This window comes from Vicia villosa, linkage group LG1 (genome assembly GCF_029867415.1).
Source record: "Vicia villosa cultivar HV-30 ecotype Madison, WI linkage group LG1, Vvil1.0, whole genome shotgun sequence".
Taxonomy (NCBI): domain Eukaryota; kingdom Viridiplantae; phylum Streptophyta; class Magnoliopsida; order Fabales; family Fabaceae; genus Vicia; species Vicia villosa.
This window is the reverse complement of record NC_081180.1, coordinates 188,390,622-188,406,604: the sequence shown is the minus strand read 5'-3', so window position 1 is coordinate 188,406,604 and position 15,983 is coordinate 188,390,622. Positions and strand designations below refer to the sequence as shown.

At 35.8% G+C, this 15,983-nt stretch overlaps 1 protein-coding gene across 1 annotated transcript; it reads left to right on the top strand.

Moving 5' to 3' along the window:
* The first annotated feature begins 4,620 nt into the window (after positions 1-4,620).
* On the top strand, positions 4,621-7,664 carry LOC131661401 (uncharacterized). Its single transcript, XM_058930942.1, has 6 exons — positions 4,621-4,839; positions 4,930-5,556; positions 5,619-6,522; positions 6,636-6,746; positions 6,848-7,179; positions 7,404-7,664. Exons 1-6 carry the CDS (start codon positions 4,621-4,623, stop codon positions 7,662-7,664), a joined length of 2,454 nt encoding a protein of 817 aa, XP_058786925.1.
* The last annotated feature ends 8,319 nt before the right edge of the window (positions 7,665-15,983 follow it).

Below are 15,983 nucleotides of genomic sequence, written 5' to 3'. Positions count from 1 at the left end.
GTTAACAAGATGGCCATTTAGTTTCAAATCATTTTAGATTGTTGACTTCTCATCAGTTATAACTTAAATAATAATGGGTTAATAGTAGTTTATCCCCCTGTAATATGAGCGTGTTTTGGTTTACCCCCCTACCATTGCCAAAGGCATGTTTTGGCAACGGTTTTTTTGAAAAAACCGTTGCCAAAAGGTAGGGAGGGGGGAAAAGCAAAATTCGCTAACATTACAGGGGGGTGAATTACTATTAACCCAATAATAATTTAAACCAGTAAATCTATCAACTAAAATTTTCAAAAGACTTAATATGAGTCATAGATTAATCATTGAGTTCATTTTTGAACATGATAAAACTTAAAGTCATCAATATGTATATGTGTGGATGCTTATCTATGTGAAATTTTGACATTGAAACTAGATTGTATTGATTGAAATTATAAATGCAAGTAAGAATAAAGAACTATTCATTAAAGATATTTCATTCAGGATTTGCAAAGTAAGGAGCATCATGTTGCTTAATGGTCTATTGTTGATTTCATGAATATGTAGAAGCCATACATCAAGAATAAAGAAAGTTGTTTTGAAATGATCATGCTAATGGCCTAGGCATATCAAATGGAAAAAAACATAATCATGAAATAGTTTTGTACAAGTTCTTATGTTAATTCTATAGTAATGCACTTAGGGACTTAAGTAATAGTACCCTAACAGCTTTTTGTAAGCACTTATAAGATTAATAATATAAAATAATAAGTTATAGTTATATGTCTACAGGAAAATTATTTAATTGAAAATGTACTGAAGCTTTTAATAGAAAACGATATATTAATTTCCAACAAAACTATAATCTAGTCCCACAATTACAAAATGACAAACTAGACTTCAAAATTTAAGAGCACCAGTCAACTTATTCTCTACGTCAATTAATTTTGATGACTTTGGATTGTAAAACAGAGATCATCATAAGCCTAAGACATTTTTTTTTGGGAAATATGTTACAATTTCAGCAACTCACCACATCTTACCTGTTATATGACAGAGAGATCAAATTGATTGATGCTATTCAATTTTGAAGACTAGAGAGATTTTAGTTTATAGTTTAAACTACTTGAGTTTTGAGTTTTGGTATTGAAAAAGTAATTTCCACCAATATCACGTTATTCTCGGGTACCATTCAAACCCCAACAATAACTCGCCGCTAGTAAGTAATTGATAGATGTATTGTTGTTACTATATTAAGCAAAACCAAAGAGGCACAAAGCATCATAAAAGAATCCTGATTATCAATATATCCAAGACTAAAAGAACGAGTAATTCTATGAAGAATTAAGTTCAATCAACAAATACGTATAAACTTATTCTTAGTAATTAACCAACTATCAAGTAAGCCATCAACACCACTTCAACACTTAAATTTCTATAACACTTAAACTCAAAACCTAACAGAGTATTAGCAACAGAAAACCATAAAGTGTAACATACCTTTTACTGAGGAGTTTAAAATCTGAAATTGAAAGGCTAGGGCTGAGAGGGAAATCAAGTTATGCCGACGGCGTGAAAGTGGAGAAATTCGCAACTCTCTAAATGTGCAAACAGAACAAAAACAAAGTTAGGGTTTAAAACACTGCGGCTAGAGGGAGTAGTGGCCAGAAACATGTAGTTTAGAGCTTGAGGGAGTAGTTTTGAGCTTGAGTAGTTTTACCTTTTTCTGTGATGTTACACTACGGCGGAGGGAGTAGTGGCCGGAAACCAAATGCCCGTGGCCGGATGGAAAGAACGGAAGGAGGAACGGCGTCGGAGAGGGAACGAACAGAGGGAGGGACGGCGGAGAGAGGGGCAACCTGAGCTGGAGAAGAAGACTCGTATTTAGAGAAGACTGAAAATCGTGAAAATGAATTAGGGATTTTGGTTTTGTTTTATTTTTTAAAATTAATGGCCTAAGACAGCGCTTTTAGGAAGCGCTTTGATATTGGGACCTTTACCAGCGCTTTACAAAAAGCGCTTTGACATGGTGGCCTTTACCAGCGCTTTCGAAAGGGGACCCTTTACCAACGCTTTTTTTAAGCGCTTTCTATTGTTCCTTTACAACAACGCTTTTTTTCCTTGTTTTTTAGATTTGTTTTTAGCCAAAACCTATAGCAGCGCTTTTGGCTAAAAGCGCTTTAGTAGCTGTGCTGGCAAAACTAAAATTTGGCGTAGTGATGGTAGAAAGGTGGGAGGGGTGGTGGAGCAGAAACGAGATGAGGTTCGTAAAGAGGAGGGTGTGGGAGTCTCAAACCAGTGGGTGGTTAAGTCCAAGTCTTTTGCGGATTTTGTTCAGGGGGTAAGTAAGAAGGAAGTTTCTCAATCGAAGGAGGTCCAATTTGTTTATTCCTCTGGTTCAGAACTGAAGAACAGGTGGAAGAAGGCTTTCATTGGGGAGGTTCTGTTCTCGGGAGAATTGTATAATATTCAGACACATTTAGAAATCGAAGGTTTTTTTTCGATCAAGGTATTTCCGTTGGGAGCGAAGTTGTGTCTGTTAGAGGAGATGGAGGAAGGGATTATTAAAGAACTGATAGAGGATGGGAAATGGTAGTGGCAACAGCGGTTCAAATCTATTAAACCTTGGCAAGAAATAGATGTTGATGTGGAAAGGGTCGTTTGGATTAGAGTATACGGAGTTCCTTGCCATGCTTGGAGCAATGACTTTTTTGATTCCTTAGCTAACAGGTTGGGGTCCTTCATCTGCTTGGATGAGAATACTATGTCTGTGAGTAACATGGACATTGCTAGGTTTATGATAAGGGTCAATTCGGGTTTCATCTTGCTAGAGACTTTGAAGGTCGCGATTGATGGTGTCCATTTCAATCTAATTCTACGGGAAGATTCTTATGACCCTTTAAGGTTTAATGCTCAGAAGGTGCCTGTTCAGTGTATGGAGTCATCCTCTTCGTAGGGATTTGCAGGTTCGTTTAACGCGGAGAATAGGGAAGAAGGAGAGATCAATTCGGATTCATCAGTAGGCACAAAGGTGGGAACAGAGGCTGTCAATAGTTTTGACATTGAAGTTCGGAAGCTGGTAAAGGAGGCGCCTAAGATCAATCCAAAAGATGTTTTTTCTGATTTATCTGAAAGTTCTGACAACTTTTTGGTGAAAGGGTCTAATCCAGAAGAGGTGGGTGAGTCTTTTGATGCTGCTTTACAAGTTTGTTTGGAAGATAAAAGGAAGATACGTGCTTCTGACCAGCAGATTTTGGCTGTTTCTTTGGAACATACTCTTTCTGAGGTTGAGGAGACATGGGGAGGTGGGTCGAAACAGCAGGATGTAGAAAGCGTGAAGATCTCTTCTAATCCGTTGGCTGGTTTTCTCGGGAATGTGGAGACAGAAGTTCCTAGGTTACCAGGTGAGCACCTTTTAATTAATAACCACACCCCTTCTTTGGACGGGCCAATACTTAATGTTTCGGTCAGGCCCAACATGATAGATAATAAGAAGGTGGAGCATATTTTAAATGTGGGCCAGTCTCAGGATGTTAATAATATTAAAAATCGTTGTATTAAGGGCAGAGGTTTTTATCCTCTTTCAGCGGCCTCTCCCGCTTCTGTTTGTCTTTTGGATGCGGGAAATTTACCTGAAGGGCTTCAACCTGATAATTCAGATATAATTAGGTGCAATTCTAGACTGCTTGATAATTTTGGAAATGCTGGAGAAAATAGATTGAAAAAAGCCATTGTTAAAATTGGGGTGGTGCCAGGAGGGGTTCTCAAGGACGGTAAGCATAAATTGGAGGGGGCTCAGGCAGTGGGATATAAGAAAATGGAAGGAAAGAAGGCGCAATTAAATTGTTTTAAATGATAGTAGGGAGTTTTAATATAAGGGGAGGAGGTAGTAGTATTAAAAGGAAGCGTATTAGGAGTATTATCAATAAAGGTAGGGCCGATTTTTTTCTCATCCAAGAGACTAAATTGGAAGAGATTTCTGTTGCTTTGCTTAAGAGCTTCTGGGGCAAGGACGACTTCGGTTTCTCTTTCTCAGCATCTGCTGGTTCGACTGGTGGTTTACTATCTATATGGCGGAATCAATAGGTGGAAGTTTTGGCTAGTTTTAATGGTGATGGCTATCTTGGGTCGAAAGTGCAATGGAAAGGAGGTATGTACTACATTGTAAATGTTTACTCTCCTTGTTCTCTTGTGTTAAAGAGGATTCTGTGGGCTAGGCTTCTAGAGTTGAAAAATAATTTTAATGATGGAGAGTGGATTTTTGGAGGTGATTTTAATGCGGTGAAGGATCGGAGTGAAAGAGTGGGGAGGGCCTTGAGGAATAGTAATGGAGAATGGAGGATTTTCTCGGATTTCATTGATGATAGTGGTTTATTAGATGTTTCTTGTAAAGGTAAGAAATTTAGTTGGTTTAGTGGGGATGGCAAATCCAAGAGTAGAATTGATAGATTCCTTGTCTCGGATAACATTATTCAATCGTGGGGAATTGTTGGTCAATTGATTGGAAAGAGGGATGTGTCCGATCATTGCCCTATTTGGTTGATAGCCGATAAAGAAGATTGGGGACCCAAGCCTTTTATTTTTAACAATGAGTGGTTTTCCGATTAAAACTTCCTTTCTTTTGTGGAGGAGGAATGGAAGGGGATGGATGTGCATGGGAGAGGTGACATTGTTTTGAAGGAAAAAATTCGTTTAATCAAGGATAGGTTGAGATGGTGGAATCTTAATATCTTTGGGAAGATTGATTTGGAAGTGGAGGAGGGTGTTAGAGTTCTAAATGAATCGGATGATAGGGAGATGTGGGATGCGGAGGTTCACCTTAATAAAATAAAGGCCTCTAGGAGGATTTGGCTTAACCTCAAGGTTAAGGAGAATATGTTGATCCAAAAATCTAGGCTTAGATAGTTAAATGACGAAGATTCCAATAGTAAATTTTTTCATCGGGTTATGAAGGAAAGACGGAGTAAGAACCATATAGGAGCGTTGAACACTCCAGGTGGAATGGTGTGCTCGGTAAGAGAAGTGAAGGAGGTGGTTAGAGGTCACTTTGAATCCAAATTTAAAGAGGAGTGCTTTGATAGACCTTTAATGGATGATGTTTTTGTGAATTCTTTGAGTTTGGAAGATAGTATATCGCTTGAGGTTCCTTTTTCGATGGAGGAGATTAAAGAGGCGGTGTGGAGTTGCGATGGTTCTAAAAGTATGAGGCCGGATGGTATTTTTCTTCTCTTTTTCAAGAAGTGTTGGTCTTTTGTCCAAGAAGATGTGGTTTCTTGTTTTAACGCTTTTTATTCCGGAACCGTCTTTTCTAAGTCAATTACCTCTTCTTTTCTAACGCTTGTTCCTAAAAAGGACAATCCATTAGATCTTGATGATTATCGTCTGATTTGTTTGGTGGGAAGCATTTATAAGATGATATCTAAACTTTTGGCTAGCCGTATTAAGAGGGTGTTCTCTTCGATCATTTCCAATTCTCAAAGTGCTTTTGTTCCAGGGAGACAAATGTTAGATGGGGTGATTGTGGCTAATGAAATTGTTGACTATGCTAGTAAGGAAGGAAAGGAGTGTCTTCTTTTTAAGGTAGACTTTGAAAAAGCTTATGACAAAGTGAGTTGGAATTTTCTTAGGTACATGATGGGTAGGATGGGATTTGGGAAGTTATGGATGAGTTGGATGGAGTTGATCGTGTTTTTAGTAAGATGCCGGTTCTTGTTAACGGTAGCCCCACTAAGGAATTTGTTGTGGAGAAGGGTTTAAGGCAAGGAGATCCTATCTCTCCTTTCCTTTTCGTCATTGTAGCGGAAGGGCTAAAGGCTTTAATGGGGAAAGCGGTGGAAAATGGAGATTTTGTCGGATTCAACATGAATGGAAGATGCGAAATAGATATTCTTCAATTTGTGGATGATACTCTTTTAATAGGAGATGGGAGTTGGAATCATATTTGGGCTATTAAATCGGTGTTGAGAGGTTTCGAAATGGTGTCGGGACTTAGAATCAATTTTCATAAAAGTAAGTTGATAGGCATTAACATCAACCCGAATGTATTGGAAATAGCTACTACCTTAATTTCTTGTAGATCGGAGGACAAGCATTTCAAGTTTCTTGGTATTATGATCGGGTCTAATCCTAGAAGGATTTCTTCTTGGAAGCCTTTATTGGACAATGTTAGAAGGAAGTTGAACTGTTGGAAAGGTCGTTGGCTTAGTTTTGGGGGGAGAATCACTCTTCTTAAATCGGTGTTGAGTAGTATGGCGATTTTCACTCTTTCTTTTTATAAAGCTCCTAAAGTGGTTATAGCGGAGATAAATAAATTGCAAAGTAATTTTTTATGGGGTGGTTCGGAGGAGACAAGGAAAACGCATTGGGTTTGTTGGAAGGATTTGTGTCTTCCGGTCGAGAAGGGTGGTCTTGGTTTTAGAAATTTAGAAGAGTTCAACAATGCTCTTCTTTTGAAGTGGAATTGGCGTATTTTTGGGGAGTCAAATTCTTTATGGTATCGGGTTTTGAAGGCGAGATATAAGGATGTGAAGATGAGGGCTTCTTTTTGTTCTAAGACCAAATATTCGGAGCGTTCTTCTTCGGTGTGGTGGAGGGATATTACTTCTTTGGAGTCCAAAACTCCGGAGAATTTTTATACTAACAATTGTTTTTTTATGTAGGTAATGGTTGTTCTACTTCCTTTTGGAATGCCCTTAGGTTGAAAGAGGGTTTTTTAAAAGATCTTTTCCCGCGCTTATATAGCATTTCTCTCTTTCAAGAGGTTTCTATTGGTGCTATGGGGGGGGGGGGTGGAAGGATGGTAGGTGGATTTGGAGCGATTTTGGCTTGTTGAATTCCTTCTTCCCGGTGCATGGGACTGCTGCCAGTGCAGGTGTTGCTGCTGTCCCTGCGCAGCATGCTGCTGCTGAAAACGGACCTGTTGGTGACACCAACAGAGGTGCTGTAGCCGCAGGGTCTGCCAGAATATATGGGCTTGTTGTGCTTCATCATCACGGCCAGGTAGAGGCTTTAGCGAGGCTCCTTTTGTCGGCTAATATTTGCTTGGGACAGCAAGATAAAGTTACATGGAATCATGAGATAGATGGTAAATTTTCGGTTTCCTCTTGCTATTACATTCTTAATAGTAGACATATTTCTTACGGTCCGGCTAATCGCTTTGACTCGGTTTTTAAAGATGTGTGGAAGGTGGAGATCCCGCTTAAGGTAAAAGCTTTCGGTTGGCGTTGTTTCCTCAATAAAATTCCAACCAAAGATTTACATTTGAATAGAGGTATCCTCGATAGTTCTTCGAGTGTTGATTGTGTCCTTTGCTAAGAAGTAAATGAATCCTTGAAGCATACTTTTTTTGTTGTCGGAATGCCAAAATTGTTTGGAGGGAGATGGCTGATTGGATTGGTTTGAGTCATAAATGTTTTGAGGATATGAAGGAGAGTTTTTGGTATTGGAGTAACTTTTGTAGATCAAAGAAGGTTAAAAAAGGGAAGGAGGGAATTATTTGGCTTGCAATTCTTTGGAGCATATGGTTGAGAAGGAATGATATTGTCTTTAACAACGCGTCTTGGAACTCTAGAGATGTCGTATGGAGTTGTAAAGCTCTTATATGGAGATGGTCGTTTATCGGGAAAATTATGCGTGCCAATTGTAATTTCTATGAGTTTAGCAATAACCCATTGTTTTACTTAAGCTAGATTTCAATAGGAGTGTAATTTTCTTTGTTGGGGGAGACATTGTACCCGTTGTATCTTGTTCTTTGAGTTTATAAATTTGTTTCTTGCTTTTAAAAAAAAAAAAAACTTTGATTCATTCAACACAAACATGTATTCTTTTTCATTTTGCCACAAAGTTAACACCAACTTGCCAGAAATAGGTGTAGATGAGTAAAGTGAATAACATACAAGATTGTCGCCATGGGAGTAGAGCTAAATGCTGCAACCAAATGACAAATAGTCACCGTATCTGGGGGAGAACGGTGGAATTGAAAAAAAACAACAATTTTATTCCCATAAAAAAAAAGGAAAAACAAAAACCTAGAATATATTTTCCATCTGTTGTTTCATTTCAAAGCAAGAAAAGAGGGTACACAATAAGGAAATACCACATCAAAATAACTAATATTGTATGCACCAGCACACGGAGAGCTTCTAATTTTGTAACTTGGACATCGACATTAAAGGCTTGAAAGGCACCAACAAGAGCACCATATAAAGTTTGACTCTCAGTCTCACTAGAATCCTTTATCGCAGCCGGTCTCCGAGGAATTTGCGCGGTGGAGTTTGAATCTCCGTGATAAATGCCACCGTATATAGGAACAACGCTTTCATGACTAATTTCACTCTTACATGTAGGACATTGTTTTGTTTGAGATGTTCCCAAAGAGAGCCATGCGTATAAACATGGCCAACAAAACAAATGACCACACAAACTTACCACAGGTTCCTTAGCTAAATTTAAACAAATATTACAATTAGAAAAATCAACACTACTGCCATCCGAATTTCTAACCATCTCCTTCATTTGTTATTTATTCAATCCATAAAAGAATTTGGATTTATTACAAAATTAATCTGTAAAGCATCGACACAAACCATACAAATAATATTTAGAAAGGAAAAAAAATGCAAGAGGTTATGACTCACACAACTAGATGGAGTGATTTCAAAAACCAGGAATAATTGTAAACGCTAACAGGAAATCTAATGGATCATGAAATCATACCAACTCTAAAAATAGGTTTTATATAAAGAGTCAAGTTGTATTTAAGGACATATATCGATCCTTAAAATAAGGAAAAACTAACAAAATGTAAAGAGTCAAGTTGTATTTAAGAACATATTTCGGAACAAACTAACCAACTCAAAAAATTCAGTATGAAAATTTCTAGCGTAAATTCAAATGGTATATTTAATATCAATCTTTTACTATTTATTTTGATAGTTATTATCATCAATATCTTTCTTAAATAATTGCATTTACATTTGACTGAATTTTCCCGACATTGAAATTGGTGTTTTTTTTTTAAAATAATTTTTATAATATTACATAATTTTATGTAAAAACATTTAGAAATAAATTTTTTAAAAAATTTTAAATGGAAATTTGGTTTAATAGTTATCTTAAAGTGATAGTTTAAAAATTTTGTTTGGATAAGAAAATTTCAAAAAAAAAATTTATTTAATTTTGAAGCTATTTCAAATAGTTTTTCATAAAAATCATTGTTAAATTTTTTTTTTTTTGAAAAAATTGCAATTTCAATTATATTTTGATCTACAAAATGTCAAAGTTAGTATTTCAATTTAGGAAAAAATAATATAAAAAAACATGTAAATTTTTGAAAAACAGTTTTATAAAGTTCAATTTTAAAAGTACAAAAAATATTTTTTTTTAAAGCTAAAACAAACATGTCCTTAATTTGTTTGTAGAATTGTGGAATAAACATCAAATTTTACGGATTTTAAGCAGAGTTTCTATATATTTCACTTCCCTCTTTAACATAAAATTCATCAAAAAAACACGCATTTTCAAAATCTAGTGATCATTTGTCTTAGCTAAAACTCAAGAGTCTTTGGTCGACAGTACCTATGCTCAATGTAACTAGTATTTTGGTTAAAATTGACTTAGATTAGTTCTTCGATGGCAATTCGAGTAAGTGTATTAATCTAGTTAAAGTAATAAATAAAATTCGTCTCCACAAACATTGTGAATTTAAACAAGGTAAATATGTATCAATTAAAGTAAATAATAACAAGGGGTTTTTTAAGAGTTGATCGATACGAGAATAAAAACGAGAAATTAGTACGAAAGAATTTGAAGAAGAAACACAAGAATGTGCATGTGTCATTAATTTAATATTAATTTAATAGATAATTTTTAATTTATTATAAATTAAATTTCCTTTTTAATAGGGATCATGGAGGTGGTTATGATAAAGAATGGTTGAGATTTATTCTTGCTTTTCTTGTTTTTACTTTTTCTTACTATTAAGCATTTTCCATATTTTTTTTACTCCTTGTAACACCCCACTTTCGAATAAATTATTTTAATTGATTTATTTGTGATTCATGTGTGTTTGTTAATTTTTAATTTGATTATGGGTGGTATTAATTAAATAAGAATATAAGGGTGTGTGTTATAGAGGTGGAGTGTGGAGAGTAAGTTGAAAGTGGCCGAGTTGATTAGAATTATTTAGAATTTATTTAAAATTTTAAATAATTAAATTAATATTAACTTTGGTGGGTTTATTTAATTAAAATAAGAAATATGAGGAGTTTGGCCATGTTTGAGAATTAAAAGAATTAGAGGGGTGGAAGAGTAAGAATAATTATAAATGGAGGAGAGATATAATTTTAATTAGAATATCAAAATCATAAAAATTAAGATGTAACCTAGGGAGTTTTTTCAGAACGTAGAAATAAGAGTGGGTGAAAGTAGAGGCAAGAGGCTAAGAGGAGAAAAAAAGACTTAGAGCTTTGGGAGGAATAAGAGTATCTATTTCTGAAGAACAATGTGATGACTTCTCCAAAGCTGGTCGGTAGAAGCCACAGTGAATTATAAGTTTATGACTAGTGTATTTCTTATCCTCTAACGTACCTAGGTTATTCTTCTAATAGAGATATCTCTGATCTTGCATTTATCTGGTATTTGTAACTCTTACCAGCCCTGGTTTTCTTATCCCCTAAGAGGTTATAAAGGGAACTGATTTCTTCTTGATGAGGATGTCTCCTTCAAATGAAGGGTGGTATGATAGAAGGAGTGTTTGGAGGCGTTTTGGTAGTGTTGGGCGAGATGCTAGTACATCCGGGATGTGTAACTCCCATTTAATTTTATTCCATTATTTAATTATTTGATTATGAATTATTTGGTGAAATCGTGAATTATATATGAATTTGTGTTGTTGGAGGGGTATATGTATAAAAAGGTAGGAGAAATAATAATAGTAATAATTTATTATAAGGGTATATATTAGAGGTTATGATATTTTATTAGAAGTTGATTAATAATAATAGTAACAATAGAATAAATAAATATATAAATAGTTGGGTCTATATTAGGGGTGGCAAAACGGGCCGCCCTCCTCGCCTTAAGCCCGCTAAAAAACGAGCAGGGCGGGCATGCCCGCTAAGTGAAATGGGTATAAAAATCTTGCCCGCCCCGCCAATATGGCGGGTTGGCCGGCGGCGGGCTTGCCCGCCTATTTTTATTTATAATTTTTCATTTTTTTAATATATTAATAGTTTTTTTTACCTTTTAATTAAATTTTTCACTTACTTTTTAAAACAATTTTTTATAAAAGCAACTTTTTAACAAATTTTACTTAAAAAAATATTACATATATTTACAAATAAATATATAAAATAAACCATCAAGAATTGGAATTACTATAATTAACTAAAAAAGAGGGAATTTTGGAGGAGGGGCGGGCTTTGGCGGGCGGCGGGCATCGGCGGGGTGGGCTATGGCGGGCGGCGAGCCTAAAATCCCAACTCAACCTGTCATTTTTTAGCGGGTGCGCGGGCCGGCCCGGTGGGCCACGGCCCGTTTTGCCACCCCTAGTCTATGTGGTCTTAGCATAAGAAACATGGGGGTTTTGTTTGTTAAGCACATTAGTGATTAAAAGTTAGTAAAGGGTTAACTAAAAATAAGAGAAAAAAGAGAATTGGAAAATAGAGAAGTTAGAGAACGTGAAAACAAAGAACGCGAAAGAAGAGAAGAGACACAAATAGGCTAAGAAAAAGAATCCATTTAAGGAGTAAAGAATCACCAATCCAAGGTAAGGGTGAGATTCTAACTCCATAAGGTTGGGAATGATGATTGGTATGTTAGGAATGGGGTTTTGGGTTTATGTTGATATTCTTAGGTATTGAAAAGAAATTCCATGAAATTGATGAATTGATGCATGTTTGATGATGATTCTTGTTGCTATGCGTTGAATGAGTGTTGTATGACTTATATTGCACAAAATTTGGTCTTGTTGTTGTGTTTCGTGGAAATTCATGTTTTGACCGTAAATTTAGCGTCGAAAGTGATGTCGTAGAATTGCATTTTTATGATCCCAGAAGATGTTATATGAATAGAGGAACATGAATATATGATTCTTTTGTAAAACCGGGCAGTTTAAGATGGACTTTTGGTGGAAAAAGGGGCTCAGGCAGTAGCGAACCCGTAGCAGAATTTTTCTGCAAAATCGACAGCCAGCATAGCGAGCCAAGAGCGCTTAGCAAGCTCTGTTAGAAATTTTTTTATAATTTTCAAAACTGAATTAGGTCTTGGACAATAGTAATTTATCATGAGTTTTAGTGAATTTTTCAGAATTTACTGGAGTCGTTTGAATGGTCTTTGAGCCGAGTTTTAAAGAAAATCAAATACTTGAATTTTGCTAAGTTATACATTGTCATGGATGATTGTTTGAAGGAGACCTGTATATCCTAACTATTGTTTATGAACAGTATAGGCTTTACCTGTGAGGATTGATGATCGTGAGATGAAGTAGTTCAGAGGTAAAGAGATTGCTCTCGTGAAGGTAGTATGAGGAGGCATTGCTGGAGAGAATATCGTTTGGGAGTTGAAAAGTAGGATGCGAGAGTCCTTTGGCGTAGGGTGGTAACTTTAGAAAATATAATTGTAGGTGTTGAGGGTGTGCGAGTAATAGTGTAGAGATGGGTGGTGTGGTGAGTAGAGCTAATTAGCAATATTAGTTAATGATTAATTAGTTAGATAATATATATTGGTATTGATAAATTTTTTAGTTAAATAAATAAGTATTATTAATATAATTGGTGGAAGTAAACAATAGTAATAATAAAATAATAAGAGAGGAAAAGGGATTTTGGGATAGAAAAATTTTCAAAACGTGAAACACGAGAAAAAGAGAAGAAAGGAGGAAAAAGAGAAGAGAGAAAACTAGGACTCAAGGGAAGACTCCATTGTTAAAGTTTGAAGAGTCATTGCTATGAAATACCAAGTAAGGGTGAGGTTTCAATTCTATAAGGGTGTGCATAATGATTTATAGATTGAGAATTATGATTGCCATTGTTGGAATGTCTTTCTTTATGTTGTTTTCATCTCTTTTAGGTGTTGAATGAAATTAATGTATGCGATGTGTTGATTGTATGATTGGGTAATTTTTGTGGTTGGTAAAAGTTTGGAAATTGGTATGTTGTTGTGAATTAGATTTTAGAGTTTGAATATGTGATTTCTCTCAAATAAATGGGGTTTTGGAAGATTTTGGGGACTAGTTTTCGTACCACGGAATTTTAGAAAATTGATTTTTTTTTTCTGCATGTAACCGTTTACATGGTTTGATGTAACCGATTATATTGTCTAAATTTTTTTAAAATGGGCATTCTGACAGCATGTAACTAGTTACATGAATTGATGTAACCGGTTACATCAGTGAAAAACTGTGTACTTTTCTACTTGAATTGATGTAACCGGTTATATGGTTTGATGTAACTCGTTACCGATGTTTTGACAAAATTTTGTAAAACTTTAAAAATACATAACTTGAGCTTCGTGTGTCCAATTGAGGCCATGTTCAAAGCGTTAGAAATATGGATCAATGTACTTTCATTCAAAAATAGTTTCATTTTCTGCAAATGATTTAAATGACGTTGATAACACGATTTTATATCGTATATTTAGCTTAAAATCCATAAGTATTATTAGAATTTTCTTTTAATTATATTGTTTTATTATGATATTATGCGAGTATTTGCGATGTTTCAGGTTTTGAGTTCATATTGAGACTATTTGTGAAAAGAAGAAGAAATGGAGCAAAAATCATTATTATTTATTCTTAAAAGATGAAAGAGAGGTGTTGAAGTAATAAAGGGGTGCAAAAGAAGACCCAATTATGCAAAGATGCAAGCCCAGCCCACGAAGGAGCTAGACATGATCACTTGCACGTGGCCCACATTGAAGAAGACCAAGTAAAGAGTGGAGACGTCCGTCTCTCACTCCACTTCCACGTCTACGCCACATCACGAAAAGGAGACGCCCGTCTCCAACTGCTCCTAAAAATCCTCCACTTGAGACGCACGTCTCAAGTCTGCTGCCTTGGTCTCCCCAAAAAGTGGAGACGTGCATCTCCGAGTCCCAAGTAAAGAAGTCCCTATTTTCAAGGAACGTATCTGCAGAACCTCACCTATAAAAGGAGGCTAATACTTTAGTTCTCCAGGTCCGAAATTTTGCTAACAAAGTGCTGCCGAATTCATTTCTCAAGCATTTTATTTCTCTTCGCATTTTATTCATTTGCTTTCTTTTTCTCATAACAATTTCTACACCGGAAATTGTTGTGAACCTTTTATAGATCTAACCTTAAGTTAGATTTAGTTTTATTTTCCTTGTCTTTAAATTTTACGCCTAATAATTTCTGAAGAACGATCCAGCCGATCCGTGGCGGAAGTTCGAGTACTCCAAGATCCAGATTTATTTCAGATTTATTTATTCAGGTTATTTATTTACTGGCTTTATATTATTTAATTGCATAATATATTGCATGCCTTTTAATATGCCTTTCATTATAAACCAAACAAATTTATGCATGTTTAACCGTATCAATATATCTGGCTAATTAAATAAGATATCGGTATGTAAAGTAAGTTAACCGTGGGATCCTAAATAAATTGGCTTAATTATGTTTTATTAAATATCACTTGTTTTTGGTTTTATGTCTAATTTAATAAATAAAGTCTTAAAATCAATAGAGCGAGAGTTTGAGGTTTTGAGGCCGACTAAGGTTAAAATCAATAGAGCGAAAGTTTGAGATTCTTAACTGGCGAAAGCGTATTAAAACTAATTAGAAATTATTTACTTTCAAAAAGTGTTTTTAAACCCGACGCGGGATGGCGAAAGCGTACGTTAGTGAATACTAGCATGAACCGAGTCAACAGAGCGAGAGTTTGAGACTAGGGGATTTAAGTAGATAACGACTTCATAAAGCAAGCATTTTATTAACTACTTTATTTTCAAAAAGCTTTTCTAAATCTAATGGGATGGCGAGAGCGTACATTGTGAGTTAGGATAGTAGTCTAAATCAACAGAGCGAGAGTTTGAGAGGAGGACTTTTAAATAATAGAATTAATAAAGATCTTTAATCGAATGCATACAATAGCCAATGGACCTTCGGATCGCCTAAGTTAAACGAAATACATACTGATATCCATTATTATTATATTTCTTAGAATTCACAATTACCTTCCCTTTAGAAACAATCAAAATATTAGTAGCCTTAGCTTTACATAGTAACCTTAGATAACGGTAGATCGATTCATAGTCCATGTGGATTCGATATCTTTTAAAACTACACGACACGACTGTGCACTTGCAGTTATCAGATTTATAGACACGTAAAGTCGCTATCAAGTTTTTGGCGCCGTTGCCGGGGACTATTTAAGTCGATATCGTAACTCACTGTTACACCGTAGAAACTAGGGCAAATTATTTTCTTTCTGTTTGAACGATTGTATGCCAAGTACTCGTTCACAAGGAGGGGATTTAATACAACGAATTAACGAGATCGAACGTTTTGTTAACATAAGACGTCGAGCTTGTATTCTTCCCGAAGTAACACCAATTCTGATTTCTCAGGAATTGATCTTTACTGATCAAATCAATCAAATTACCCCGAAGTTAGAGATGGCTTCCCCTCGTCCTCTTAGAGACTATGCCGCTCCTTCACGAGCTGAACCGCACTCAAGTATCGCACCACCTGCGATTGAGGCAAAAAAATTCGAACTGAAACCTTCATTGGTACAAGCTGTCCAGTAGAACCAATTCTCTGGAAGCCCTGCACACGATCCTAATCTCCATTTATCCGTGTTCGTGCAATATGCCGACACTGTCAAAGCTAACAACGTTAGCTCCGAAGCTATTCGATTACGCCTTTTCCCTTCTCCTTGAGAGATAGAGCTAGAGCGTGACTTCAGTTCCTGCCTTCTAATTCCATAACTACATGGGACGAACTGAAGAGAGTATTCTTAGCTAGATATTTTCCGCCTAGCAAACCTGCT

Coding starts and splice junctions, on each gene's coding strand:
- LOC131661401 (XM_058930942.1), top strand. CDS start 4,621: ATGGATGTGCATGGGAGAGGTGACATTGTTTTGAAGGAAAAAATTCGT. Junction 6,523..6,635: donor GAAGATGAGGGCTTCTTTTT/GTTCTAAGACCA, acceptor TTTTTTATGTAG/GTAATGGTTGTTCTACTTCC. Junction 6,747..6,847: donor CTTTCAAGAGGTTTCTATTG/GTGCTATGGGGG, acceptor CTGCCAGTGCAG/GTGTTGCTGCTGTCCCTGCG.